A 24,405-nucleotide genomic window follows, 5' to 3' on the forward strand; every position below is an offset into this window, starting at 1 on the left:
TCCTGCACACTGTTGTTCACTTGTACTCACTTTATGATGTTTCAGTCCTCAGACCTTCATCAGGTAAAATATCAACAAATCCCATGTCATGTGGTAATACTTCATGCATTTTTACTTAGTTAACATTTTAAATGCAGGACTTTTACTTGTAATGGAGTATATTTTACAATGTGGTGTTTTACTTAAGTAAAGTGCTGTTCTTCCACCACTAGTCCACATTGCTCAAGAGTTTGTTTCAAAACTTTCTTATGTTTAAACCTTTTCTCACAGCACTCATAGTCTACGCTAAAATATCACTTGTTTATATTGCTATATATTAATATGAAGGTATTTGGTTAAAAAAAAAGGTGATATTTGTCAACAACACTCAGCCCTGTTTACTGTGATGAATTATTTATCTGCAGCAGCTTCACAGGTTGATTTTCATAGAAATGAATTATGTATTCATCATTATTATTAACTTTCCTAATCAGCAGCTTTCAATTCAAAACAAGAGCAGGTCGTAAGCAGTGTTGCAACACAAGATTTATTCAGAGCAAGAGATGCCAACACCAGCATGATAAAAATTGTACAAACTTCACAAGTAAAATTAAAATATCACGTAGCAACTCGTGACCTTAAACATACAGCAAAAATACCAACAAAACCCATGCCATGTGGTAAGAAAACTTTTGTTGAAAGTTTGCGAGTAACAGAGAAAAAGGGGTAAAAGGAGAGAAAATGAATGTTGTATAAAAACCCCTTATCAATGCACTGCTGAAAAGAAACTAACATTTTCATAAACTGATGATTTCACAAATATTCATATGGATTTCTTTTGCATTCTAGCATGTCACATGTTAGTGTTGAGATTCTCTATGTAAATAGTTACAGTTTAGCTTTTACATCTGATATTACAATATCTAAGTGGCAGAATTGTGCTTTAACTCCCATTTCCTTTGTTATTAGTAAGAATAACTGACTAAATAAAAAATACAAGCTGTCAGTCTATCTAATGCAGTAGTTTACTGGCAGGAAGCTGCAGACACAAAGCTTTGGACAGAGATGTGAAGTCAGGGAATGAGGCTTTGCAGCAAAAGTCCAAAGAAGAAACAGCTTTAAAGGAAAACTCCCGTTCGCAGTTTGGCGTCTTTCCTGCGGAAAACTGAACTGAGAGCTGAGATGTTGTGGAGTCATCTAAAAAATGTCAAACGGCAGGAAAATGTCACGTTTCAGGAGTCAAATGGTTGTGATTTGGTTTAAGTTTTAGATGGTTAACTCTTGATTTTCCCCTTAAATGTCTTTACATTTGAAAAAATTAGAGCTATAGGATGCTTACACTGAGTGAAAGTGTGTAATTCAAACCCAAGATGGCACGTTTTCATGCCTTCTTAGCAAATATTCTTCATGTCTTTTTACATAATTTTAACCACACTTCAACCAAAAATCTATTTCATATATATGGAAAGTTTAGGATTGCTACTTCAATTTAAAGGGTCAGTTCACCCAAATTACAAAATTAAATATTTTTCCACTTACCCCTGTTGCTGTGTTCAGACTACCAGTGACAAAGCAACAGGCTACAACTCATGAAGCTACAAACTAACGGCGGACATTTGTCGCTGCGTGACGCGCTACAAATCACAGTTGAGCTGGCCACAACTTTTTTCAGCGCTCCAATGACACCGTGAAACGTCAGCCAATCATGTGTTTTTGTTTCACCATTCCCGGCCCCCTTCTCTCCCCCCACAATTCCTGTTCAAACAATGGAAGAAAAACTTAACTACGTCAACGAGCAACACTTCAACGGCAACTCTGCGACAATGTAGCTGGCCATTTTGTAGCTTTGCTGCTCGTAGTGTGAACACAGCGAAACGGTATCTAGCCTTGCAGGTAGTTTGCTTTATTTGTCCAGGTTTTGAGAGATGTGTCTCTGACACTGCAGCCGTCCCTGGCCTCGTGTTACCTTACATAAAAATTATCCCAATCAGTTTCAAGCAGTGTGGTGTAAAGACTTTAAATTTTGGAGAAAAGAGAGCACTGGTTTCAGATTGGTAGTCAGAATTGGTATCAGGAGAGAAAAACTGGTGCATCCCTGATAAAAACGGTTCGCAGTGAGTTCTGTGAATTATCCAGAGGAGCTGCTGAGAGCAGCAACTGTGATCCCTTTTGCGGTTGAAAGGCATTCTGGGAAATGTAGGAAATCCCACACTGAAGTAGAAATAGAGGAAGCAGGTTGAGGAACTGGACCAGACATGATTTTTAGCTTTTGAACGCTCATTACATCAGTTAGAGAGAAACCCAGTCCTACAATATACCGTTATTAAACTGTTTGTGTTGGGACCTTGGGTTCTTTTTAGAAACCATGTTCATTTAAATGTTTCAAAAATATCTGACATCACATTCTTGCAAAACTTTAACTTTATTATCAAGTTCAAGGTGCAAAGTGGGAGGGCGCACGTAGCCGAATTTAAGCTCTGTGATTGGATGCGTCTCCCCGAAATGCACCTTGGGAGTTGCAGTTAACTTCTCCTTCACCTTCTCCACTTCAGCTTTTATGTACACAAGCTTGTTCCTTTGACTTTTTTTTATCAAAGAATCAGATATTTTCTAACATAGCTATCCATCCAAGCTTTGCAGAGCTCCAACTGTCACCTGACAATGTCTGTCCAGAAAATTAATTTTACTGTTATGAATCCCTGGACGCCAGTAATAACTCCTCTCATTATTCAGCTGCTTTCATTCCGCAACTCCATTTACAGGTTGTATAAAGTTGTCTCTCGCTTTTGGATAAGAAGAAAAACAGGAAAACATTCCAATATTAAAAGATTTTTTGTCTCATATTAACCAATGCAACGATGCATTAATGTTTTAATAATTTCATTTGCAACAGGTGGTTAAAACTGGAGCAATTACCTGAAAGGTAACGTTTCAGACAAAAGTTTGTCAGTGTGGTCTTTTAAAATGGATTTGATGCTAAAAATATACTGGAGAGGAGGAGGTTTACAATGTAAGGGGACGGGGGGGACAGGGGGAGTTTTCCTTTAAATAACAAATCAACTCAGTGAAATTTGTTCCAATCACCCGTACAAAGTCTTGTCGAAGTCACATTTTCAACAAACTCTCTGTACAGTTTTTGCTTCATTTACCACGTGATAATACTTTGACATACTCCAGTAAAGTGCATGCATGATCGACGGTGTTCAGAAAACATATTCCATCAGTGCTGTGATTTCAGACTGAATGTCATCGTAAGGCCGATTCAGATCAAATACTCAGTCGGTAAATTCTGTGCACAGACATCGTGTTACGACTGCTGGCTCTAGTTTTCATTCATCTTTTCAATAACAATCAAATATAATTAAAAAAAAGAAAAAAGAAGTGCTGCTTGGTCATCATGTCGTCTGGCATCATGTCCCATTGTGGCTCAGACAATAAGATGCATGATCGGAAAGACGTTTTCTACAGGACGAGTGCAATATACAATGACAGATGGGGACGTTTGACCCTGTAAGTCCAGTGGAGCCGTCAGCCTTTAGAAAGAAAAATCATATCTACAAATCCTTTCGCCTGCCACGTGCCTCTTAATCGACAACAAAAACATCAAAACATGGAAACAAAGGTGTCCCTGTGCAAAGTCGATCATGACAGAACCAAAGTCCTTTCACCCGCGTCAGATTTCTAAAACATGATTGTAGTAAAAGGTTTATACAAAACGCAATACATTTATAGTTAGTAAAAAGATCTATCAGCTCTTTGCTAGTTTTATTCATAAGAAATTGCATATACCCAAACATTTTTTTTTCTCATATAGATTGCATCCCATATCTAAACAAACAATTTAATATTATCATACCAATATTGCTGACACGTTGTCCTACTAGCTAGTCAAGGTTGATGATTAAAAGAAATTGAGAATGGCAGATTGTCTCCTACATTTTCTGTAGCCATTGGCCTTTCCGCTTCGTATTTCGCATGAACAAAGAAAAGCGACAGAACAGGACAGTTTGAAACGAAACAACTCCGAAGGGGATGATGGGATTTGCACCAGTAAGTTTCCGTGTCATGATGTTTGAAATCTTCATGCTTATAGCATTGGTTCTTTTAGATTTACAGTAATATTAGTGTCCACACGGTCCACTTTCAAACATTACAAAAATGAATGAATTTCCAACCATTAAACATCCTCCAGCCTCACAACTCATGAGAAAAGCCTTTCGAAATTGCTGGCTCTTCATGTTCCCGCTTTGCTCCCCGTTAAACCCGTGACGCCCAGTTTTTTTAATGTATGTAAATCGCATTAAAATAAAAAATGATTCAAGCTTACAATAAATAAATACATACATATACACTAAAATGTGCATACATTAGCAGCTATAAACAGTACATCACATTATATTAGATCATATGAAAATGTACAAAACGTGAATGTTCGTTTAAAACGTTGGTAATTGTTTTTCAAAGCAAGGCAACAACAATCAAAATAATAAAAAAAGAGATACCCATGGAGTTGAGAGCATAACAGCAAAAGAAATAAAAGAACTATGGTAGATTACAGCAGCAAAAAACAACCAATTCCCCTCTTTTTGACTTTTTTTTGTTGTTGATTTTGCTTTGCATTTGTTATTTTGGCCTCAGTCAGGGCTAGACCTGGATACCCTGAACGGCCTGTTTGATGTTCTCCAGCAGCGCCTTGTTCTCCGGGCTCTGGTACTGGTCCTGGTGAGTGTACATGTCTGTCAATGTACTCACATAAGTGTCAAAGTTCTGTTCATTCATTGGCTCCTGTGAGGGGAAAGAAACCCATGAAGAAACAAACAATCAGAGGGATTAGAGGCGGTGCTTATGTGTTTTTAGACAATCAGTATATTTTCTGTAAAACATTGTGGGACAGGTTTGGAAAACAGGCGGGCAGCAAGGGAGGGAGGGAACACCACCAGGAAAGCATGGCTCGCTTACACAAACTCACTTTTTTAATTAATATCTATACTTCAGCCTGTGAAGGTCTACACAATGCAACTCCAAACCATGCAAAAATCAGGAGAGGGATGGTTAGCTGGTGGATAGATGGAAGGTTAATGTTTAGCATATGGAGACAAAATCAGGATGTTAAAAACTAATGGGAGGTTAATGGGCATGGACACAACTGGATATTCACCTTAGCTTAGCCGACTGGGAGTTTTAGTTGTTTAAATATTTCTCAGAGACTGAACAACTTTGGCTTCAAAAACAGTCTTATTGGTTCAACCTCAGTGGGCAAATCAAACAAGCATTAGTGTTTTGAAAACAGATTTAAATTTGTTCAAGTTCTACTGCAAAGGTTGTGATTTCTGTTTGTTTGGATGAGCACAGTTAGTTTTACATGTGGCGTACCTCAAGGTTCAATTTTAGGCCTAGTTCTTTTTAACCTGCATGTGCTTTCTTTGTCAAGTATCCCATGAAATTATGTCTATATTAGACATATCATCACGATTTACACCAATGTTCATTGCCAATGCAGGAAGTAGTGTGACTTATATGTAGCAAGGTGGAAAGTAAGGGTATGGAGCTTGGAGTGGTAAATGAGCGTGTAGCACATCCAAGAGACCAGATTTTGCGCCCCCCGTCACAGACCTGCAAATACCGCTTGCCTTTTTATTAACCTGTCACTAACCTCAAAGGTTCTGTAAATGAGATTCTGAACATTAATATAGCAGCAAACAACTATTTGCTATATAAAGATATAGTGGAGTAATGGCGTCCTGAGCAGAGGATGACATCACATCCATCGCAGCCTCTCTGTGCTTTGTTTATACAGCCGGTTCAGCTGTGAAACTGTTCGTCCCTGAGGAGAGCTGTTTTTTTTCTCATGTGGTGAATTAAGGATTTATTTCGACCAAACCAGAGTAGTTAGTTGCCTAACCCTAACCACGATTTTTCCCCTAACCTTAACCATACCTTAGTTGTCATGTGCAGAGATTGTAGAAAGCATGAATTATACAAATACAAATGTTAGAATTGGGCATAAAAAAGAACGTTGTCATTGAATGTAATCCAAGGTTTTGCAGAATCGTCGAATATCAATGTTCTTGTCTGCTAATATGGTTGCATCTGCAAACATTTCATCAATTTCCAGTGGGAATGGATACATTTTAATGATGTCCTATCCATTGTCTCAATCGAGCTTAATAATCAGAATGATCTGTTTTATTTTGTGTAACAGAATGTTGTACCCTCTTTCGCATTGCGATCACTGGGTCCCGCCAACTGCGGTTTAACTCAACCATCAGATTATTTCTGATTCCAGAGCAGCTCTGCCTCCAGGTTTGTGCATCTAAAACTACTATTAGCATAGCTGTGACTTGAGCTATAACATCATATTTCCTGTCTATTGTTAAACAAATTCCTCTTACTGTTGCTTTATCATGTGAATCTCATTTGTCTCATAAAGTCAGAGGTCGAAGCCTTGTTTTTAAATCAGTTAAATTATTTCAGTTAATGTGTGTGTGTTTTCCAGATAATTATGATTTCAGCATTTCAATGCTGTTAGAAAGAACAAACCAGACATGACTCTCTGAAATGCAAAAAATTCTTTTTAAAGACAGTTTTAGCTTCTCAAACATGATGTTTTTTGTCAAGTGCTAAAAGGCATCACACCACATCAGATGGGTTTTTTTCTAGTTGTGACGTGCCATAGTGGGCTAAAGGAGTTATTGGAAGGGGGGGGGATGACAGTGCAGAAGAGAAGGATAATTGGATAAAGGATAAATGGATCTCTTACTCTGGGAGGCATCTGTAAACAGCAGTTATGCTTTACTGGGGCCTCTTTCTGTGGCAGCGGTCTCTACAGGAGAGGGTGTACAGAGAAGTCTATTAGCCCGCTAGACACACGGCGGTGGTCACAAGGCTTCATAAGCTATACCGAGAAAGAAAATACACAACGTCCGCCTTAGCAAGTCACTTCCCCTCCAGCTCAGTTCACACTGCAGCTGAAAGTTTCCAAATTCAGTTTTTTTTTTAACTCAGATCTGAGCAGAGAGAACGGAAAGAAAAAAAAGCGCAACCTGAAATATCTGAAAATTGTCACACAATTTAATTCAGCTCAAACTGGAAACTGTTCTGAAACTTTGTCGTTTTTTACTTTGCAAATCATTTAGTTTGCATATTGTTATAGATATATCTATATAGCAAATGGTTATACAAAAAAAATCTGACATGGCCACCGATTTGGATCTGAGGATGAAGTCCTGCAGTGTGAATAGAGCCTTACATTCGGTTTGGTATTTTTTTTGGAAACGAGAAAATTCAACCAATTCTCATTTTTAATGCAGAAATTTCCACACTGTCCGACGCAAATCAACTTATTTGAGGAAAATCGAGTAAATATTTGAAAACAAGCTAGAACTATATTCTTAATAAATCAAAACGAGTGAAAGTGAGCAGGATTTAGAGCTCACTTCAGGAGGGATGAAAATCAAATTCCTTGTTAAGACGGACAATTTTCTTACAGTGTGATATGAAACAAATCCCGCAGATGACTGGAAGGACAGGAAGAGTCCAGTTATCAAGCAACTCGGGTTCATACTGCTTAAAGAGAGATTATCCAATTAGCCCCAGTCTTCTTTCTACACCGAGACAACATGATGTCAAAACTTCACTCAAACAGAAAAAAGACGGGGCCGTTTCTTTATGTGAAACTCTGTGAGGCGTTGTAAAGCACAGACGAAGCACAGCATGGACTGCTGGGGAAAAAAGAAAGTGGCGAACAGAAAGAAGCAGATGAAGAAAACCTGAGTGTCGCTACAGAAAAGGCTGGAGACGACTTTAACCTGGATTAAAATCGTGAGCAGATGTTAGATGGTCTCAGATCAGTTCAAATCTTTACTGTCCCACAAAAAGATTTAACATTTAAAATAAAGCAAGAAACAAATTTAGCACATTAAATATGAAACAGACAAACATCTGACAGAAGCTCCAAACTCCCTCAGATAAACTGATAAGTAAAATTAAACAATATGAAATCAAAATAAAGGATATTTCAATTCAAGTTTATTATTCTGCAAAAGATCTAAATCTTAACAAATAATCTTGTCTACTATTTAGTCATAAAACTTATTAACGTATTGCCGTCAATGCAAGAGCAAAAAAATCGGTCTCACTCTGTCATGTTTCATGATACGACAATCATCTATAGACGATTCTAAAAACAAAAGTTACTTTGGATTAGAGACAGATCTCATTTCACTGCCGGTTCCACTTGTTTTTTTACAGAATTAATTCGTAAGAACAACAAAAGATTAAACACAAATTTCTGTCCCTCAGGAAATTCATAATTTTGCCATTGCAGGAATTAACAAATGTTCAACCAATCCCTTCATTATTTACAATAATTAGTTTGGTCCAATCCTCCAGGGAAATTTTATATTTCACTGCACTTGCTCTCATTAAATAATCTAATTCTAAATAAAACCAAAACAAGCCAATTAAGCTACATTAAAGCCTGAAGGAGTCTATCTTTGTTTAGTGGAGGAAGGAAGCTGCTACCTGACAGGCTGAAGTCAGGGCATAAAATCCTTCCAGCGAACACTACCAGCTACCGACAATTACAAGAATTAGACGGTGTAGTCCATCATTCGTCCAGGAGTGTTCCATCGTAGAAAAGGTTTCAGTCGTAGTCGTCTGGACACTGTTTTCAGAATCAAGACGTTTCGGCTCCCATCCAGAAGTCATTCTCAATTGTGAAAAATGGTCTGAGAACTCAGAAATTTAAGCTACTCTATGTTGCTTAAGCCCTGCCCTCAGGAAGGAGTCCTCCTGAGTTTCTGCTGTTTACCCTGCCTAGTTTCACCTGAAACTGACCTTCTTTTGTTTCCATGATGGCCCAGTAATCAGGCCTATTGTTTTCTGGCTGCACCTCCCTCAGCACTGTTAAGTACCTGATTAGTATATGATTGGCGTGACCAAGGTGCTAATACACTGTGGTAAACCGTTGGCAAGTTGAATCTCAGACCACCATTTCTGTTCAAAGAGGGATTTTCTTTTTTAACAAAAATGGCTTCTTTGACTCCTCTTTCAAACCAACTCTTCTCTCTACTTAGAATCTTCACCTCGCTGTCTTCAAATGTGCGGTTTGTAGCTTTCAGATACAAATGCACGGCGCTCTGCAATCCTGAGTTAGCATGTCGTCTGTGCTGATAAAGTCTTTTGTGAAGTGGCTGTTTAGTCTCACCTATGTACCGTTCTTTGCAGTTTTCCTCACTGCATTGAATTGAATAAACTACATTGCTCTGTTTTTGTGTGGGCATCTTGACCTTAGGATGAACGAGTTTCTGTCTTAAAGTGTTTCCTGGTTTAAAGAAAACAGGAACATTGTGCTGTCTAAAGATCCTTTGTAGTTTTTCAGACAGTCCAGATACATAAGGGATGGAGACACCGTTCCTTCTTGGTTCTGTTTCCCTTTTGTCCTCTTTTCTGAGTTCTCAGACCATTTTTCACAATTGAGAATGACTTCCGGATGGGAGCCGAAACGTCTTGATTCTGAAAACAGTGTCCAGATGACTATGACTGAAACCTTTTCTACAATTACAAGAATTATCAACAAGCTCTTGGGTCTGTATGTTATTGACCAATTACCTAACAAAATCAAACTTGATGCACTGTTCTTACATTTAATTCCATTATTAAGTATTTTGTCAAAGTATTCATATTAACATTAAACAGATAAGGTTTTTTTGAAACAAGACAATTTACCTGCCAGTATGATAAGTGTAAATTTGAGATCATTTGACTGAAATTATCTTGAGGCAAAGGTGAGTCTAGATACAAGAAAATATTACTTTCAAAGCTTGTAATTTTTTGCTGTAAAGGTTCTATTGACTGTAGAAATATAAGTCTTAACAAACCATTCGCCTCAGGTGGCTTTTGTAAAGGTGCAGTCGACTCCTTTCTTACCATGTGTGGGAGCTGGATGTTAGCTAAGCTGTTGATGAGCGACTGGCTGAGGTTGGCCAGCTCGTGCAGCAGCGAGTCGTTCTGCTGCTCGATCACCTTGTTCTCCTCCTCGATGGACTTCAGGTTGGTCTCCATGGTGGTGATCTACCAGACGAAGAAATCAATTATCAGCATGTTACTTTTTGAGAGGTATTTTATGGAGAGATGAAAGGGAACGAGTGAGAGAGAGATGCATCAAATGTCCCCCGCCAGATTTGAACTGGGGATGTTCACGTTGTGGTTCATGGTCAGCGTCTTAACCCCTACATTTTTGTTTGTTTTTTTATAAATGGTTGTCACGGTAACGGTAAATATTTGTTGTGACCTCGCTGGCAGAGGCATGGCTTCTTGGTGATAGCTGTCCATACTGTCAACAACATCATACATGTATGTTAACAGAAAAATATGATGTATATGATTTTCTGGTGAAATATGTTTTTTGTCATGTACAGTATTTTAATGTTTCCTTTCATGTAACAACCATTTTGGACATTTTCGATATATTTTGATATACTTAATTTTACGTATTATTGTCTCAGTACTCCCACGCGAACGAAATGTTGTCCGTTTAAATAAATTTGTGGTGTGGAGTCAGAGTGCCGGCATTACTCTTTTCTTACTATACTATATAATATGGGGGATATTAGGAATAAAAGGAAATGTCTCTAATATAAATCTATTTTAAATAAAGGGCTGGATGCTATTTGAGAATTTACAGTAAGTTGGTTCTCTAATTTTTCAAGATCTTCTGTGTAAGAGGCCACATCATCTGTAAATCTTAAATCCGACAGGAAGTCACCAATTTCTCAATTATTTAATGGCTGCTGTGAAAAGTTAAGGCAATAGAGGGTTTCCCTGTGTCACTCCTCGCGCTGCAGTGAATTTACTTACTTTCTCAATATGTCTAAAATGGCAAAATGTTCTACAAACGACTGATTTTTGTTATTTGATATAAACCCATAGTACTTGGAATAATTACTCAATTAATGAACATGTTTGGTCTTTTACAGGAGTCTAGTTTATTTTTTTCACACCAGCATAAATCCAGCCATATACTTAATGTATTTACGCTACAGTAAACACACACTCAGAAACCGTCTTACTTGTGTCCTCAGTTTTATCATGTCTGACTCCACTTGATTGTTGGACTCATTCAGATCTTTGATTTCTTCATCCAGCTGTTTGATTTCTTCATCATTTTCGATGCCTGAAACCAAAAACAACATTTAATTTGCTTTCGGATAAGGTTTTTTTTCTGTTGTGGGTTAGGGCTTGGCTCTGACCTTTGCTTGCTCTTTGTTTGATTGTCAGCATATCCACGCTGCTCATCCTGGCCTTCTTCATGGCCGAGGTGGCACGGGGACAACCGGAGAGACTGGAATTAAAAACACACATTGACGAAAGGTTTACTGCGGTTAGATTATCTATATGCTGCAAGTTTGCAAGTCTGTGCTAGGCGATTTTAATTTTAGGAATGAAGTGAAACCAGTGGCAGCCTGTAATGAAGGAAATCAATCTATGTGTGGTATGATTTGCAAAACGGTCATCAGGATAAGCATCGTAGAGCTGAGGAAACAACAACAACAAAAAAAACTGTGATCCAGTTGAAACAGAGCCCCGCCCACCTCCGATGGGTCAGGAAGCTCCCACTGACGTGTCCTGAGCCGTCACAGCCCGGGGTCGGGCAGCTCATGCCGTCCGTCTTGCCAGATTTCCAGACAAACTGCGAGCCGTTGACGTAGCTGTCCTTCTGCCTCTTTGCTGCCAAGGGGCAGCCTGACGCGCTGCGGTGGGAGGCGTACTTCCCCGTCACATGACCCTGTCCATCACAGCCCGGCACCGGACACCTGAGAGGAAGAACAAACACAGGTGACACTTTGTCTGCTTTTCCACTTACCAACAACATCATCACGAACTGCAGCAGAACAAAGTGTTGTCAATGGGTGCACTCCAAAACTCGATCAGCACGACACTGTCGGCTGTGGTTTGATTTTCGGGCACACAAACTCACACGCCACTTTTGCCGACCTGAATCAACAGCTCTGTGTCAATTTTAAAACTGATGGATGATTTGGAAAATGTTTGACAAAAACTGTCGTTTATGCAAGTTATAGTTATTGAGCTAAAACATGAAAAAGTATCCACCACAGCTCTGTTCAGGACTGGTTTGATGGAGGGAGCGAGGACTCAGAGTAACGACTCACCTCCTCACACACATCCCCCTCCTCCCCTCCAAGGCCTCCAGGCCACAGCGGTGTAACGATGAGCAGCACAAACACCGCTCACTCTGCAGATGACACCTCCTCAGCTTCCAGACGCTCTGTTCTGCCTCCTGCATCTCAAAACGCCCTTCGCAGTGACATTTGAGCTGATTAGAATGAGCCGAGCGTCGGCGGGCCGCTCCCCAGCCGAGCTCAGGTTAAGCTTAATTATAATTTCACTGTTAATGATGATGGTGGATGGAACAGAGGTGGCAGCAACAGCTGGCTGCAGACTGACACCGGCTGAACTTTAGATTATTCACAAGGTCGTATTGGCTTAATGTTATGGTTCTGCTTTAACGAAAATGTCAAACACTCACTAGTGCTAACCTTTACTGGTCTTGGCCTGCTGGGAGCAGGAGGTGAAGTGGAGGACTGACCACAGCTCCTCTCTGAAATATTCTTTCCTAAAGTTAGAAAGGTCAGCGTACACAGGCAGCATTTTAAGAGAGTAGATGGATTCATCTGTCAACGGCATGACAGAGTGCCTTCACCGTAATGTGGCTGCTACAAGTTCTATTTACACACTCGGAAATATGAATCTTGTATTTATAAAGTTATAAATACTGTATTATACACAAAGCTCGGTAGGTTTCAAATATTCATTACAAATTTCATTTCAAACATTTTAAACTAGTGATGAAACATTTTGTTGATTAATCGATTAGTCAACAGACAATTTTAATAATCAGTTACTCGTTTATGTCATTTATGAGGCAAAATGTCCAAACAATCACTGGTTCCAGCTTCTCAAATGTAGAGATTTGTTTCTTTCCTCTGTTTTATATCATTGTAAACTGAATATCTTTGGGTTTTGAGCTGTTGATCGGACAAAACAAGCAATTTGAAAATTTCACCTTTGGGCTCACAGAACTGGTGATGGGTGTTTTTCACCATTTTATAGGCTAAACAATTAATCAATTTATCCTAAATAATAATGGCCATAATCGCTAGTTGCAGCCCTAATTCATACACTTGTTGAATCAGTGTAGTCATTTTGCCCATAAACTACTGAATTAATTTCCTGAAAGCTGCACTAATCAATATTTTGAAATTAACAATGGCTCAAATGACTATGTCTATGTGAAAACAAACCCACAGGAGATTATCACCAGACTATGTAGTTTTACACTCTACGGAGTATTTCAGCGTCTTTCTTTCGCATCAACCTCTTTTCCAGCAGCAACAGGCAGCTGTTTATAGGGAAAAACCTCTGCTAAACCCACTGTACACTACCTGCCCAACATCCAACGGCAGAAAAATAAAGTTAGAGACCAGCTGGTGAACATAACGAAGCATCTAGCAGATAAGAGCCAGATATTTTTCTCAGGAGTTGGTGGAGACCAGAACAGAGCTAAAAAGGAGAGTGAATATTAGCCCGAAACATTACTACAAATGGATCCTAATGTTGCTCAGAGTCTGCAGGATATGTAAATAGGCAACAGTTTGCTAACATCAACTGTATGAGGTGATAATATGACAATGTTGCGTTTGCAGCTTGTTTTACTGCCCCCAAGTAGTCTTAAATCTTTTAATACTGCTTTTAATTAAAATCCAAAACTTTGCTCTAAAATGACTTCATTAATATCCTAAAATGAATAGTGTTAAGTTATCATCTTCATTCTGTTTGTCCTCGTCCTCTCGACACCCTCGCCAAAGACTGCTTGGGTTTAACTGGGGTTTTTTCTGATCTCGGCCTGAGATATGTCAGGTTTTGGCTGTGAAACAATGTGACTGGATGTGATGAAGCTATAAAGCTGTCTTCCAAGAGATAGAGGTGAGGAGGCAAATTAAGTCATTTGAGAGCATACTTTAGTAAATTGTGGGAATGAAATAAGCATATTGACTGCAACAATGACACATTTTTCAAAGATTTCTCATAATTCCCCCCCTGACACTTCCCAGGCTTTATATCAAAGCTACGAAGCCTCTCAGAAACCTTACTTGATTGGCTCCTGGTCGTCCTTGTCCTCTTTGCTGTGGAGGATTTTGATGCCGCTCTTCTTGGCTCGTGGACAACCAGACAGACTGCAGGACATAAGACAAATTAAAACAGACAGATTTTTGTTGTAGTTCCATGCGCGGCTGCAGGCAGTTGTAGTCTGAAGCATGGTTACTGTACCTCCTGTGGGAGGCGTAGTTTCCAGTGATGTGTCCAGATCCATCGCAGCCGGGGGTCGGACACCTGAGGCACACACAGGCAGCACAAAGGTTAACAGGAGGTCAAAACCTCACAACTGTGTTACCACATGATGGAACTGTAAGACAGCAGTTGAAGAATACTGAATGAGCACTGTTTTGTAGATTTTGTCTTGAGCCTGAGCTTGAGCTTGACCACAGGCTTGACCCCCATCCAGACTCCATCTGAATCTCCAAACTGCTCAGAGTCTTGTTTAGTGGTCTTGACTGCAGCCCTGCCCTGAACGTTCTCAAAATGATATTGACTTGGTAGACTCACTTGAGTTCTTGTGAATTGGTCGTCATCATCCCGCGGATGTTCTTGTCGGCCAGCTGGCAGCTTGGCAACCTGCCGGAGGAAGAGAGACAAACTGAACACCAACATTTGAACTTAATAAAATGCATGTGAAGTTGTTACTGAAACTAGAAGTACTCAGTCAAAGCCAACTAGACTTCACTTCAGTTCACTTCACTTTATTGTCCCTTCATGGGAAACTGGCCTTGAAGACATGCATTACATAAATACATACATATAAACATGACCCAAAACAAAAACAAACTAATCTAGAAGAAGAACCAGAGGCAGGAAAGAAACAAATTAACAACCTTGCAAATTTAGAAACATAGTAGCCAGAGGTACAAAATAATTGTATGTAGTTTTAATTTTTTTATTTTAGGCTGCTCATCTCAAGGGCAAAAAACAGAAACTTTTCCTTTAAAGTTTTTTCCTGACCATAATGCACTTGGCTCTGCGTAGTAACTGTTAGTTACATTATAATAATATTAATAAACTTTATTTATGTAGCACCTTTCCAAAACAAGGATTTAAGGTTAGGTTAGCATTATTTCAAGATTGTCTTAATACAATACTCACTTGCTCATATAAACATTGAAGCGTTGTGTAAATCAGGTTAAGGTATGAGTGAGTCTTACGTGATGAGCTCCTTCTTGCTCTCCTTGCAGGGCGGGTACTTGTGGTGTTTGGGGCTGGGCATGGAGACCTCGGCCGGGTAGCGCTGCTCGTCCAGCAGCTCCTGGAAGGGATCCAGCTCGTCGCTCTGGTGTAGGGACGAGAAATAGGCCGACTACAACATGTCACTACGGGCTCCATGTTAACATGTTTACACAAAGCACAATTCTGCTACATTATGTTTACATTTGAGACACAAACGATAACTCGGGTTTGTCCACCTGTACAAAGAATATTCATCTTCTCAAGCTATTTACTTTTTCTAGCTATTTTTCTCACTTTCTTGAACACTTGTTTTGGAGACTTAATGACATTTAACTGTAAGACAAATATTTTACACAGTTTTTTTTTTAAAGAAAATTTTATCATCTGTGGGACAGATGATAATTAATTTTCTCTTAACCCCTAACAGGACAGGTATGTTTCAAAATAGTCAAACATTGCAGTATATTTGCTCTTTCTCTCTATGTTTGACCACTTCTTGAACTCCCTGTTTTTATTGCATTTTCTTTCCCCCCCTCCTGTTTTACAGATGAAAAAACATTTTTAAGGAACTAGAAAGATTATCCTTTTTTTTTCACCTGTTCGTAAGTCATAAACGCAGGGGAGAAAACAATTTAGATCGGACTTAGAAATGGATCACCAGAATTTTTTTTTCTCACTTGCCTCAGGGCTTCCGTAATTTTCTGTGTATTAAATTATTTGTTTTATTTCTCTATGATGTGCTTGTGTGGTATTGTATTTTGTGAAGCACCTTGTTGTTTCATTGTGGCCTTGCTTTTATTGTGCCATTTAGAGTGATTTTTGTTGCTTTTCATGTCAGAATGACATCCTATATGACATCATTACTAACATTCATATTCAATAAGTTTATTATTCCTTTGCCTGCTTAAAAACCATTTCAATAACACTGTTTTAATTTTAAAATTATATTATTTTTTATGGAGACTTTGTAAAATGTGAAAAATAGGCTTTTGGCTAACTCAAGCACATTTACAGTAATGTTTATTGTGAAATCCCTGTCAAATAAACCAATAAGTAAGTATATCAATAATATATTTATTCTTATCTTTTTAACGACAAGGAATAAATCAACTTCAAGGTTCATCTGTGTTTCATGATCAGGAAACAGTTTGTTTTGATAACAAAATAATTAAGTTATGATCTCAGTTACAGCTGAAAGGACTAGTCGATCGACAGAAAAATAATCGACAACTATTTTGATAATCAATTAGTATTAGTTTATGTCCTTTTTCAACCAAAAATACAAAATATTTCCAGTTTCCAGCTTCTCTGTTATGAGGATTTGCTGCTTTTCTTTAATTCATGTGATAATAAACTGAATATCTTTAGGTTTTTGACTGTTGGTCGGACTAAACAAGACATTTGACAATCTCACCATTATACAGTGATTGGCTGAATTTAATGATGTTATATATCTTAAGTCTAATGTTAAATGTGTGACAAAGTACAGGCCACAAGGAGCATTTTTAATTTGTGCAGAGTAAATGAACAGTGTCACACACAGCTAATATACCTTACATTTTTTAGAAAAGGACAGATTTTTTTCTTTTTAATCAGTTATTAATATGTGCTTTCTCTTAGGGGGTGTGACAAATACTGTAACAACCAAATTATATCATCTTAACAGTACTTAATTTAAAAAAAAAAAGTGTTTGTAGTGTGGTTGATGACAAGACACACTGAAATCTCATTGTTGGCAGCTGAACAGGATATCCAGATAAATATTTGTCCAACCCTCAGTTTACTCATCTGTGTGCTACATTTATCATTTCCAATTTTATTTCCAATATTTTGTTCTCCCACGTAGCATCTGTCAAATCAGCTGGAGGTGAGAATACACCTATTTTGTCCTGCTTCCAGCGTGCCCATACTGTATTATTTGATTATTTCGCTTCAGTGAAATATATCAGCACCAGTTAATCAGAATCAGAATCAGAATCAGAAATACATTATTGATCCCCGAGGGGAAACTCTTTCAACCAGTTCACACTCCTTCTGCACCAGTTGGACTCAGTGAACAAGAGCTTTTGTGGCTGTGTGACTGCTGCAGTCTGCTCTGCAGTCCACACATCAACACCTCCTCAGTCAGGAGCAGAAATCGTTCAGGACTGTCTGGAGAAAATCCCATCAGCCGGCGAGCTCCAGGCTCCGGCCTCCTCTGCAATGTCGTGGTTCATTAACAAACGCAATTACTCTCCTGATTAAAACCTTTCACTTCAGCGCTCTAAATCCAACGAGGCAAATGTAGCAATTTGCTGCATGGATTGCTCTGTGTGATATCAGATCTGTGAGGATTTAAAGCGTGCAGATGATCTATCATGTTTTACTTATGTATTAGCGGTGTAATTCAGCATTTTAATGCACCGTGCTCAAGCTCCTGAAGCGTTCATTCAGAGACCTGCTGAGTCTGAGCTGACGCAGTGCCGCTTTTGACCACATGAGAGCGCACTGAGTATGCAGGAGAGATGGCTGCAGCCATCTATCAACCAAGGTTATTTATCAAACTGCTAGAAGTGAAATTTTAAACTCAAGTGAAAAAAAAAGTAAAAAAAACCTTTACCTTTTACAAACCTAGGAATAAAAGCTATTTATCCAATTTCTTTTGACTTAAAAATGCTCTCAAGTTTAAGAAAGCCCCAGAGGTCTCTTAAAATGGTTAAAAGTAGCCTGTTAGGGTCCAAAATGTTTTGGAGTGATTGTGCAAAATGTTGTTATTTGAAAATATATGTATAATTCAGAGTAAGGTAGTTTTAGTCTACTATTACCACTATTAGCAGAACAAAACTACAGCTGGCAGTGATATAGTTTGCGATCACTTTTCATGCATCTTCATTGTCTGCACTTGTCGAGTAAAATATAAGAATTAACAATGGGGCAGATGTAAAGTAAACTGTCTGAATTCTGTGTAAATGAATGTACTATATGCCCTCAGAAATCCCCACACTGGAATGAAAAAGGTATTGTCCATGGCACGTACACTACCTCGTGCTTACAATCCTACAGTGCAATGCGTCACATTTCATAGACGTGAAAATTGCCATTGGGTGACTCTACAGCTGCCAGTGATGACGCAAATGATGATGATTGATTGAAGTGTCTGAAATCTCAATTTACTGCTCACTGTAGAGTAAAGGACTGAGTGCCTATTATATAGGGAGTAGCAAATGAGTGAATGAGGGAGTGATTTCGGACACAGCTCTCTGATTGACTATTCCTGCTTTGAGCAGACGTGTGATCACTTTGCTTTAAGTAATAAGAGAATGAAAATGTGTCTTATTACTTTTTTACTCCCAAGTTGTTCTTTTTAAAGCATTCTTAAGTGTAATTGTCAGAAGTTTGATAAATACAGGTCCTGATCTGATTAGGATTAGCTTAATGCTGCCTGATTGTCACTTTTGGACATTTAAACTCCCTCTCTGCACTGGCTGTGACACATTTTCTTCTTTTATATCAAAGTTTTTAAAACTCAATCAACATCTTTTATTTCCTTGAGAATAAAGTAAGCTCCTCTTTTACAGCTCCTAAATTTGTCTCTGGCTTTTCCTTATTATTTGGCTGTTTGCGGTGCTGAACTATTTCTGTTTAGTGGCTCCAGGGTGAGGAATAGCAGCAAAAACTGAGCGGTGATGTACAACTTTGGCAAGCACCGTTGTTCTATGCAGTTTTCATGCCTAGTTAGTGAAGGTGTACATACACACATAATGGACCTTTCCAAACTCACAAAATTCCCTCTAATGTATGTAAAGTGATGCAAAAATTATGCGTACTAGCAACCAGTAGTACGCCCTCGCGAAAAAAGTCCAAAACTTCTCTATGGTGCTTTTCTGCTATGCATCAGGGGACAAGCATCCCTTTAAACATCTTATAAACCATAATCATCTGTTAATCTATGTACGCACCCTTTAATATAAACTCTGGGTTCCTTAAATCTCTCAATTTCATGCTTCAAATTATCCTTACTTGGCATGATTAGGGGACCGACTGCCTCAATATTAAATTAGGTGGTTAAAGCCTTTAATCATAACTGTAAGGGCAGAGTGTGGAGCACGAGCAACATTTAGAGTTGCAATTCGGTCTAATAATGTTTCATTTTTTATGATGTTTTCATGTCACTTATTCAACACATATGTTACATTAATTTTCAAATGAAAAGTTTAAGGTGGCTTTAAGGTTTAGAGTTAAGTGATTCTATTCTCTCTGCCTCCACATCACTGAGCTTTTGAACAGTTTGAACTGAACCTATGGTCTATAAATTACCCCAAGAATCCATTAATGTGTGTCAGTGTAAATAAGTCCATTCATCTTCAAAATGCTGAGGTACTTTGGATATAAACTCACTGACAAGTCTGCAGGACCTCTTTTCAATATGATGCCTGTAAACTTTGAAATGTAAACTGTATGATGATGATGATATCAATTTTGTATCCGACTGCAACTTATGATTATTTTCATTCTGGATTGATCTGCTGATTATTTTCTCCATTAATCAATTGATTGCTTGGTTTGTAAAAATTCTGAAAATAGTGAGAAATGCCGTCACAATGACCCAGAGCCCAAAGTGACGCCTTCACGATGACCAACAGTCCAAACCTCAACATTCAAATTATTAAAATTATTAAAAGGAAAAGCAGCAAATCTTCACATTTAAGAAGCTGGAACCATGAAATATTTTTACATGAAAAATGACAAACGATAATCAGTTAATTTTCTGTCAATCGACTAATCGATTAATCGACTAATCGTTTCAGCTGTACTGATATAAAGTGTTGTGTTTTAATTTATAACAAAACATGTTTTATAAACTCTTCGGATGTTTTGTGTGTAGCAATCTTAATTTGTAAAGTAACTAAAGCTGTCAGATAAATGTAGTGCAGTAAAAAGTACAATATTTCCCTCTGAGATGTAGTGGAGTAGAAGTAGAAAGTGGCATAAAAGAAAAGACTCATGTAAAGTACAAGTACCACAAATTTGTACTGAAGTACAGTACTTGCGTAAATGTACTTAGTTACCTTCCACCACTGAAAACATACATTGTACAGTTGGTACATTTCAAATGAATTAATACCAATTCATTTTTAGCATAACCTTGTCTTTCAGTCAGTGCACAGCAGGTCAGCTGAACATACAAAAATGTGAAACATTTTAACACATACGATGAACAAAATTTCCAATAATTAACGGATATTGAATGAATATTAATTGGGTTTAAATGGATCAGTTCTTTCGAGGAAATTCCTCTGGCAATCAGCAACTGCTTTTAACACAACTAACTAAACAAATAAAATTAACAGTCTATATAATAAGCAACAAAATACATGGTTCTTTCCAGGAAACTTTCAAGAAACAATTAGGAAATTATTAGGAAATAAATGACCCGTAAAATAAAGTGTTACTACTTAATCTAACTTCTGCAAACTGTGAAACTCCAAACTGCAAATTAAAGTATGTTAACTTTACAACTCAAAGGTGTGAATTAAGTTACAAACTTTATATAAACTATAAAATATACATTTTTTTGACAACCCTACTTCCCCCTAACGTCTGTGGTGTTTCTGTTCACTGTAAACTGTGTAAATATTCTAAACTCTTTTAGGTCTGTTGTGTCTGTTTAATGTAAACTCTGCAAGGTGGAGTAGACCTTCCCGTTACCTCTTTGTGGTCCTGCTCGTCTCCCAGCCGTTTGATCTTGGTGTAGTCGACAGGCAGGTCCCAGCAGTCGGCTTCGCTCAGCTGGTAGCAGCGGCTGCTGAGCAGAGCCTGCCGCTGGGGCGACATCGGCTGCAGGGGGGTTAACACCGTCCCGCTGCCCTCCGGACCGCCGGGCTGACCGGCCACATCCACCGCACCGCTGTCGTCCAGGTCACCAACTGGACTCTGATGGAGACAGAGGCAGGGAAAGATCTGATGATCACTGGTGTAGCGGTAAACAAATAAAAGTGGTTGGTGTCAATTCTTCAGCGATTTAGCATTGCACTTTCATATGGTTGGGGGACTCACAAGTCACAGATTAAATATAAAATGGTCAAAATCAAAGCAGCAGAGACTGAGATATCCTGACGTTTAGTCCCTAGTATGAGTCAAGCTCCAAAAACACTGGGCCCCACATTTCCCATAATCATTAGACCCTCCCTGTAAATGCCCACGTCTTTCACACTCCATGTCCCAACTTCGTAACACAGGTTTACTGTTAAAAATCTGATATCTCAAGCCATCCAAGAATACCCTCATTACATCATCAGGGTTATTTTCTTAGACTTCTTAGACTACAGGTCTCCTGCGGTCAGTTTACTCGTCTCTGCTCTCCCTGATCTTCATGTGTAAAATCGGTGGAGCGCCCCCTTAGGGGATCCTTATGAAAAATGTTTGTTCATGTTATGTGTTAATGTTATAAAACAAACATTGGTTGAAACATTATCACCAGAGTTTTTAAACTCTCAAATATCAATATCAGCATCTGCCTGAAAGTTTCAGTATCGGTCACGCTGTTTGATTTGATCTTTATCTATCTGGGTTATGAAAAGGTGTTCATATTGCAAGTTTTGGTTGAACAGCTCCCAGATTCAGATTAACTGCCAGCTAGAAAGCACCCTTAAAGGATAATGTTCATTTTATTACAACTTGGGTGTTATTTTTGTAGTTTTGTCCATCATTTCTATCAGTAATAATAACATTGTACTCACCAAGTTGACTGCTGAGATCTGGAAACATGGGGAAAAAAACAGTAACCATATTATCTAAAGTACTTTATTTAGAGGTAAAACAGCAAGTGAGCGCACCTGAAATGTTGGTAATAATCCCTCATTGCAAAGGAAAAACTATGTTAAGTACAGTAAAGTTGAACTAAGAAGTGAATCTGTAAACTTTCATAGATGTTTAAAACAGACAGTTTGGGTAAAAAATGTACCATTCGCCTTTGTTTTCTCTTCCAAATAAGTTTGGCTAAACTGGATGTTTTTTTACAAACTGTCCTCTGACTACTCGTGTTTCTTGACCCGTCTGACTTCTGTTTAGTGATTTCACCATGTTCCGAGATCTCAACGATAATCTCGGTGGGTATAATGTTATTATTGCTGATAGAAAAGCAGCTCAAAACATCAAAATTAAGACTTTAAGTTGTAATAAACCAGAATTATCCTATAAAAACTCACTGTGATGAACATGAGTGAAACTTTTTCCCATGTAATTTTCAATACTTTATTTGATATCTTATATAAAGCATATCCTATATATATCAAAATAACATTCTGATAATTATTGTAATGTTTATTTTTTCCACTCCTGCCACTGTGTGTGGTGTGAATGTGATTTAGGAAGGCAGACGTGCTGTGTTTGTGCACACCGCCTCAGACTACCTGTGTCAGCAGGTCCTGGGGTTTCCCTCCCAGAGCGTGCGGGAGCTCCCTGCACCTTGTCGACAGGTTCAGGATGGCCGTGGCCGCCATGTGGGCCGCCTCCATATCGTGGGTGTAGTCGAAGCTGCTCTTACTGCAGGTGCTGCTGGCACTGCTTCCTCCTCCTCCTCCTCCTCCTCCTCCACCTCCTCCACCACCTCCACCACCTCCTCCTCCTCCTCCTCCACAGCTCAGGCTGCTGCTGCTGCTGGGAGCGTAACTGCTGGTCGTGCTGCTGGCCGGGCTCGACGTCTTACAGTAGCGCTTAGCTGTGGGGATGCACACACGTATGGTTGATTTGTTAGATTGATGCTGGCATTCGGCCAAACTGTGCAGCAGATGAATTGTTACAAACAGAAGATTTGTTGCATTTAAAATATGCAAAAGAGATGTAAACTGAATAGCTGGTGCTATTCTGTATTAAGACCAAAACCAACAATGAATGGATTTACTAACAAGTATTGTGTGTGTATCAAAGCCTGATATAGCCTTCTTCCTCTGAGCCATAGAGCTCCATTGTCGTCCAAAAACTATTAGAAACACATCAGTGAGCCACACTGTTGCACTGGTTGACATGTTCCTTCATCACTATGAACACACACACACTGTAGTATATTTTGACTCTATCCCACATACACCGTCTTGCACATACTGCAAATACTCAGTAAAGCACAAAATGTGGATTAATCCGCCGCTGAAAATAGTTCCCCAACAAATGCACTACTTCCTTCTGTTTAAGTAATATTTGCTAAAAACTACAATCACCAGTTGTTTTAGTAAATTCTGGACTATATATTGAAACTACATATTTGAAGATGTATGTCTTCAGTAGGAACTAATGGACTTGGAACTAAGAGCCACAGGCAGGGTAGGGAAGTCAGTAAGTATTGGGAGATGGACTAACACATGTTTGGTCTTTTCATGGGATCTGTTGACAACAACAAGAAAAATATGGAATATCATCAGACAAGGAGACACAGAAAAATAAGACAGACAGAGGGGAAAAGAGAGGCAGCAGTAGGGACAAAGAAAAAGGGAGAAAGACATAGCGATTTTATGCTAGTGTGATGGTGAATCAGTGCTCAGCAGGCTGGAGTGGTGCTGATGGAGGGAAGAATGTTAGAAAGGAGGGAGAGAGTCGTGACGGAGAGGAGCGCAGACACCTCGTCTAAAATCCTCCCTCTTGCCTGCGTCTCACTAATGGCTCCCAGCCAAAGAAACAGGGCTCGCCTCCATTATCTCTCTCCTATTCCACAATCCATCCATCTGCACCTCCTCCCTCCCTCCCTCCTTCCATCCCTCCATCCACTGCTCAGAGGAGGCAGACTCTTAGCTTGGCATTTCCATAACTCTGCTCTGCTTTCACTCTAGCCATGTGGAGAGGCAGAAAACACCGGCGCTTTCAGTGCTATAACAAAGGGAACACACTGAGTACTGAGCATGTGTGAGTGTGTGTGTGTGTGTTTGTGTGTGTGTGTGTGTATGTGTGTTGTCAAGCTTTTATCATCAAGTACAAAATGTTCTCCCTAGAATAGGAAAATGAATAGAAATCCTGAATAGTGGGATCATTTTGCAGGTTTTATTCCCTTGAAAAAGACAAAGGACTGGCAGTAAAAGACAGTAAGAAAAATTT

At 38.9% G+C, this 24,405-nt stretch overlaps 1 protein-coding gene across 7 annotated transcripts in view; it reads right to left on the reverse strand.

The window, feature by feature from the left end:
* Window positions 1-507: 507 nt before the first annotated feature.
* Window positions 508-24,405, reverse strand: part of myt1la (myelin transcription factor 1-like, a) — a 73,153-nt gene continuing 49,255 nt past the window's right edge. For 3 of the 7 annotated variants that reach the window (XM_044169047.1, XM_044169048.1, XM_044169046.1), the window contains exons 13-24: window positions 22,734-23,041; window positions 21,031-21,255; window positions 15,321-15,472; window positions 14,668-14,736; window positions 14,332-14,394; window positions 14,154-14,237; window positions 11,574-11,795; window positions 11,232-11,323; window positions 11,052-11,155; window positions 9,910-10,053; window positions 6,740-6,802; window positions 508-4,764 (exon numbers count right to left, since the gene is read on the reverse strand). In XM_044169047.1, coding sequence (XP_044024982.1) covers window positions 4,624-4,764; window positions 6,740-6,802; window positions 9,910-10,053; window positions 11,052-11,155; window positions 11,232-11,323; window positions 11,574-11,795; window positions 14,154-14,237; window positions 14,332-14,394; window positions 14,668-14,736; window positions 15,321-15,472; window positions 21,031-21,255; window positions 22,734-23,041 — 1,667 coding nt within the window. In that variant the 3' untranslated portion in view covers window positions 508-4,623. The remainder of the gene's footprint in view (window positions 4,765-6,739; window positions 6,803-9,909; window positions 10,054-11,051; window positions 11,156-11,231; window positions 11,324-11,573; window positions 11,796-14,153; window positions 14,238-14,331; window positions 14,395-14,667; window positions 14,737-15,320; window positions 15,473-21,030; window positions 21,256-22,733; window positions 23,042-24,405) is intronic. The other 4 variants (XM_044169051.1, XM_044169049.1, XM_044169052.1 and 1 more) reach the window with 2 other exon arrangements.

This window comes from Siniperca chuatsi, linkage group LG16 (genome assembly GCF_020085105.1).
Source record: "Siniperca chuatsi isolate FFG_IHB_CAS linkage group LG16, ASM2008510v1, whole genome shotgun sequence".
NCBI lineage: Eukaryota > Metazoa > Chordata > Actinopteri > Centrarchiformes > Sinipercidae > Siniperca > Siniperca chuatsi.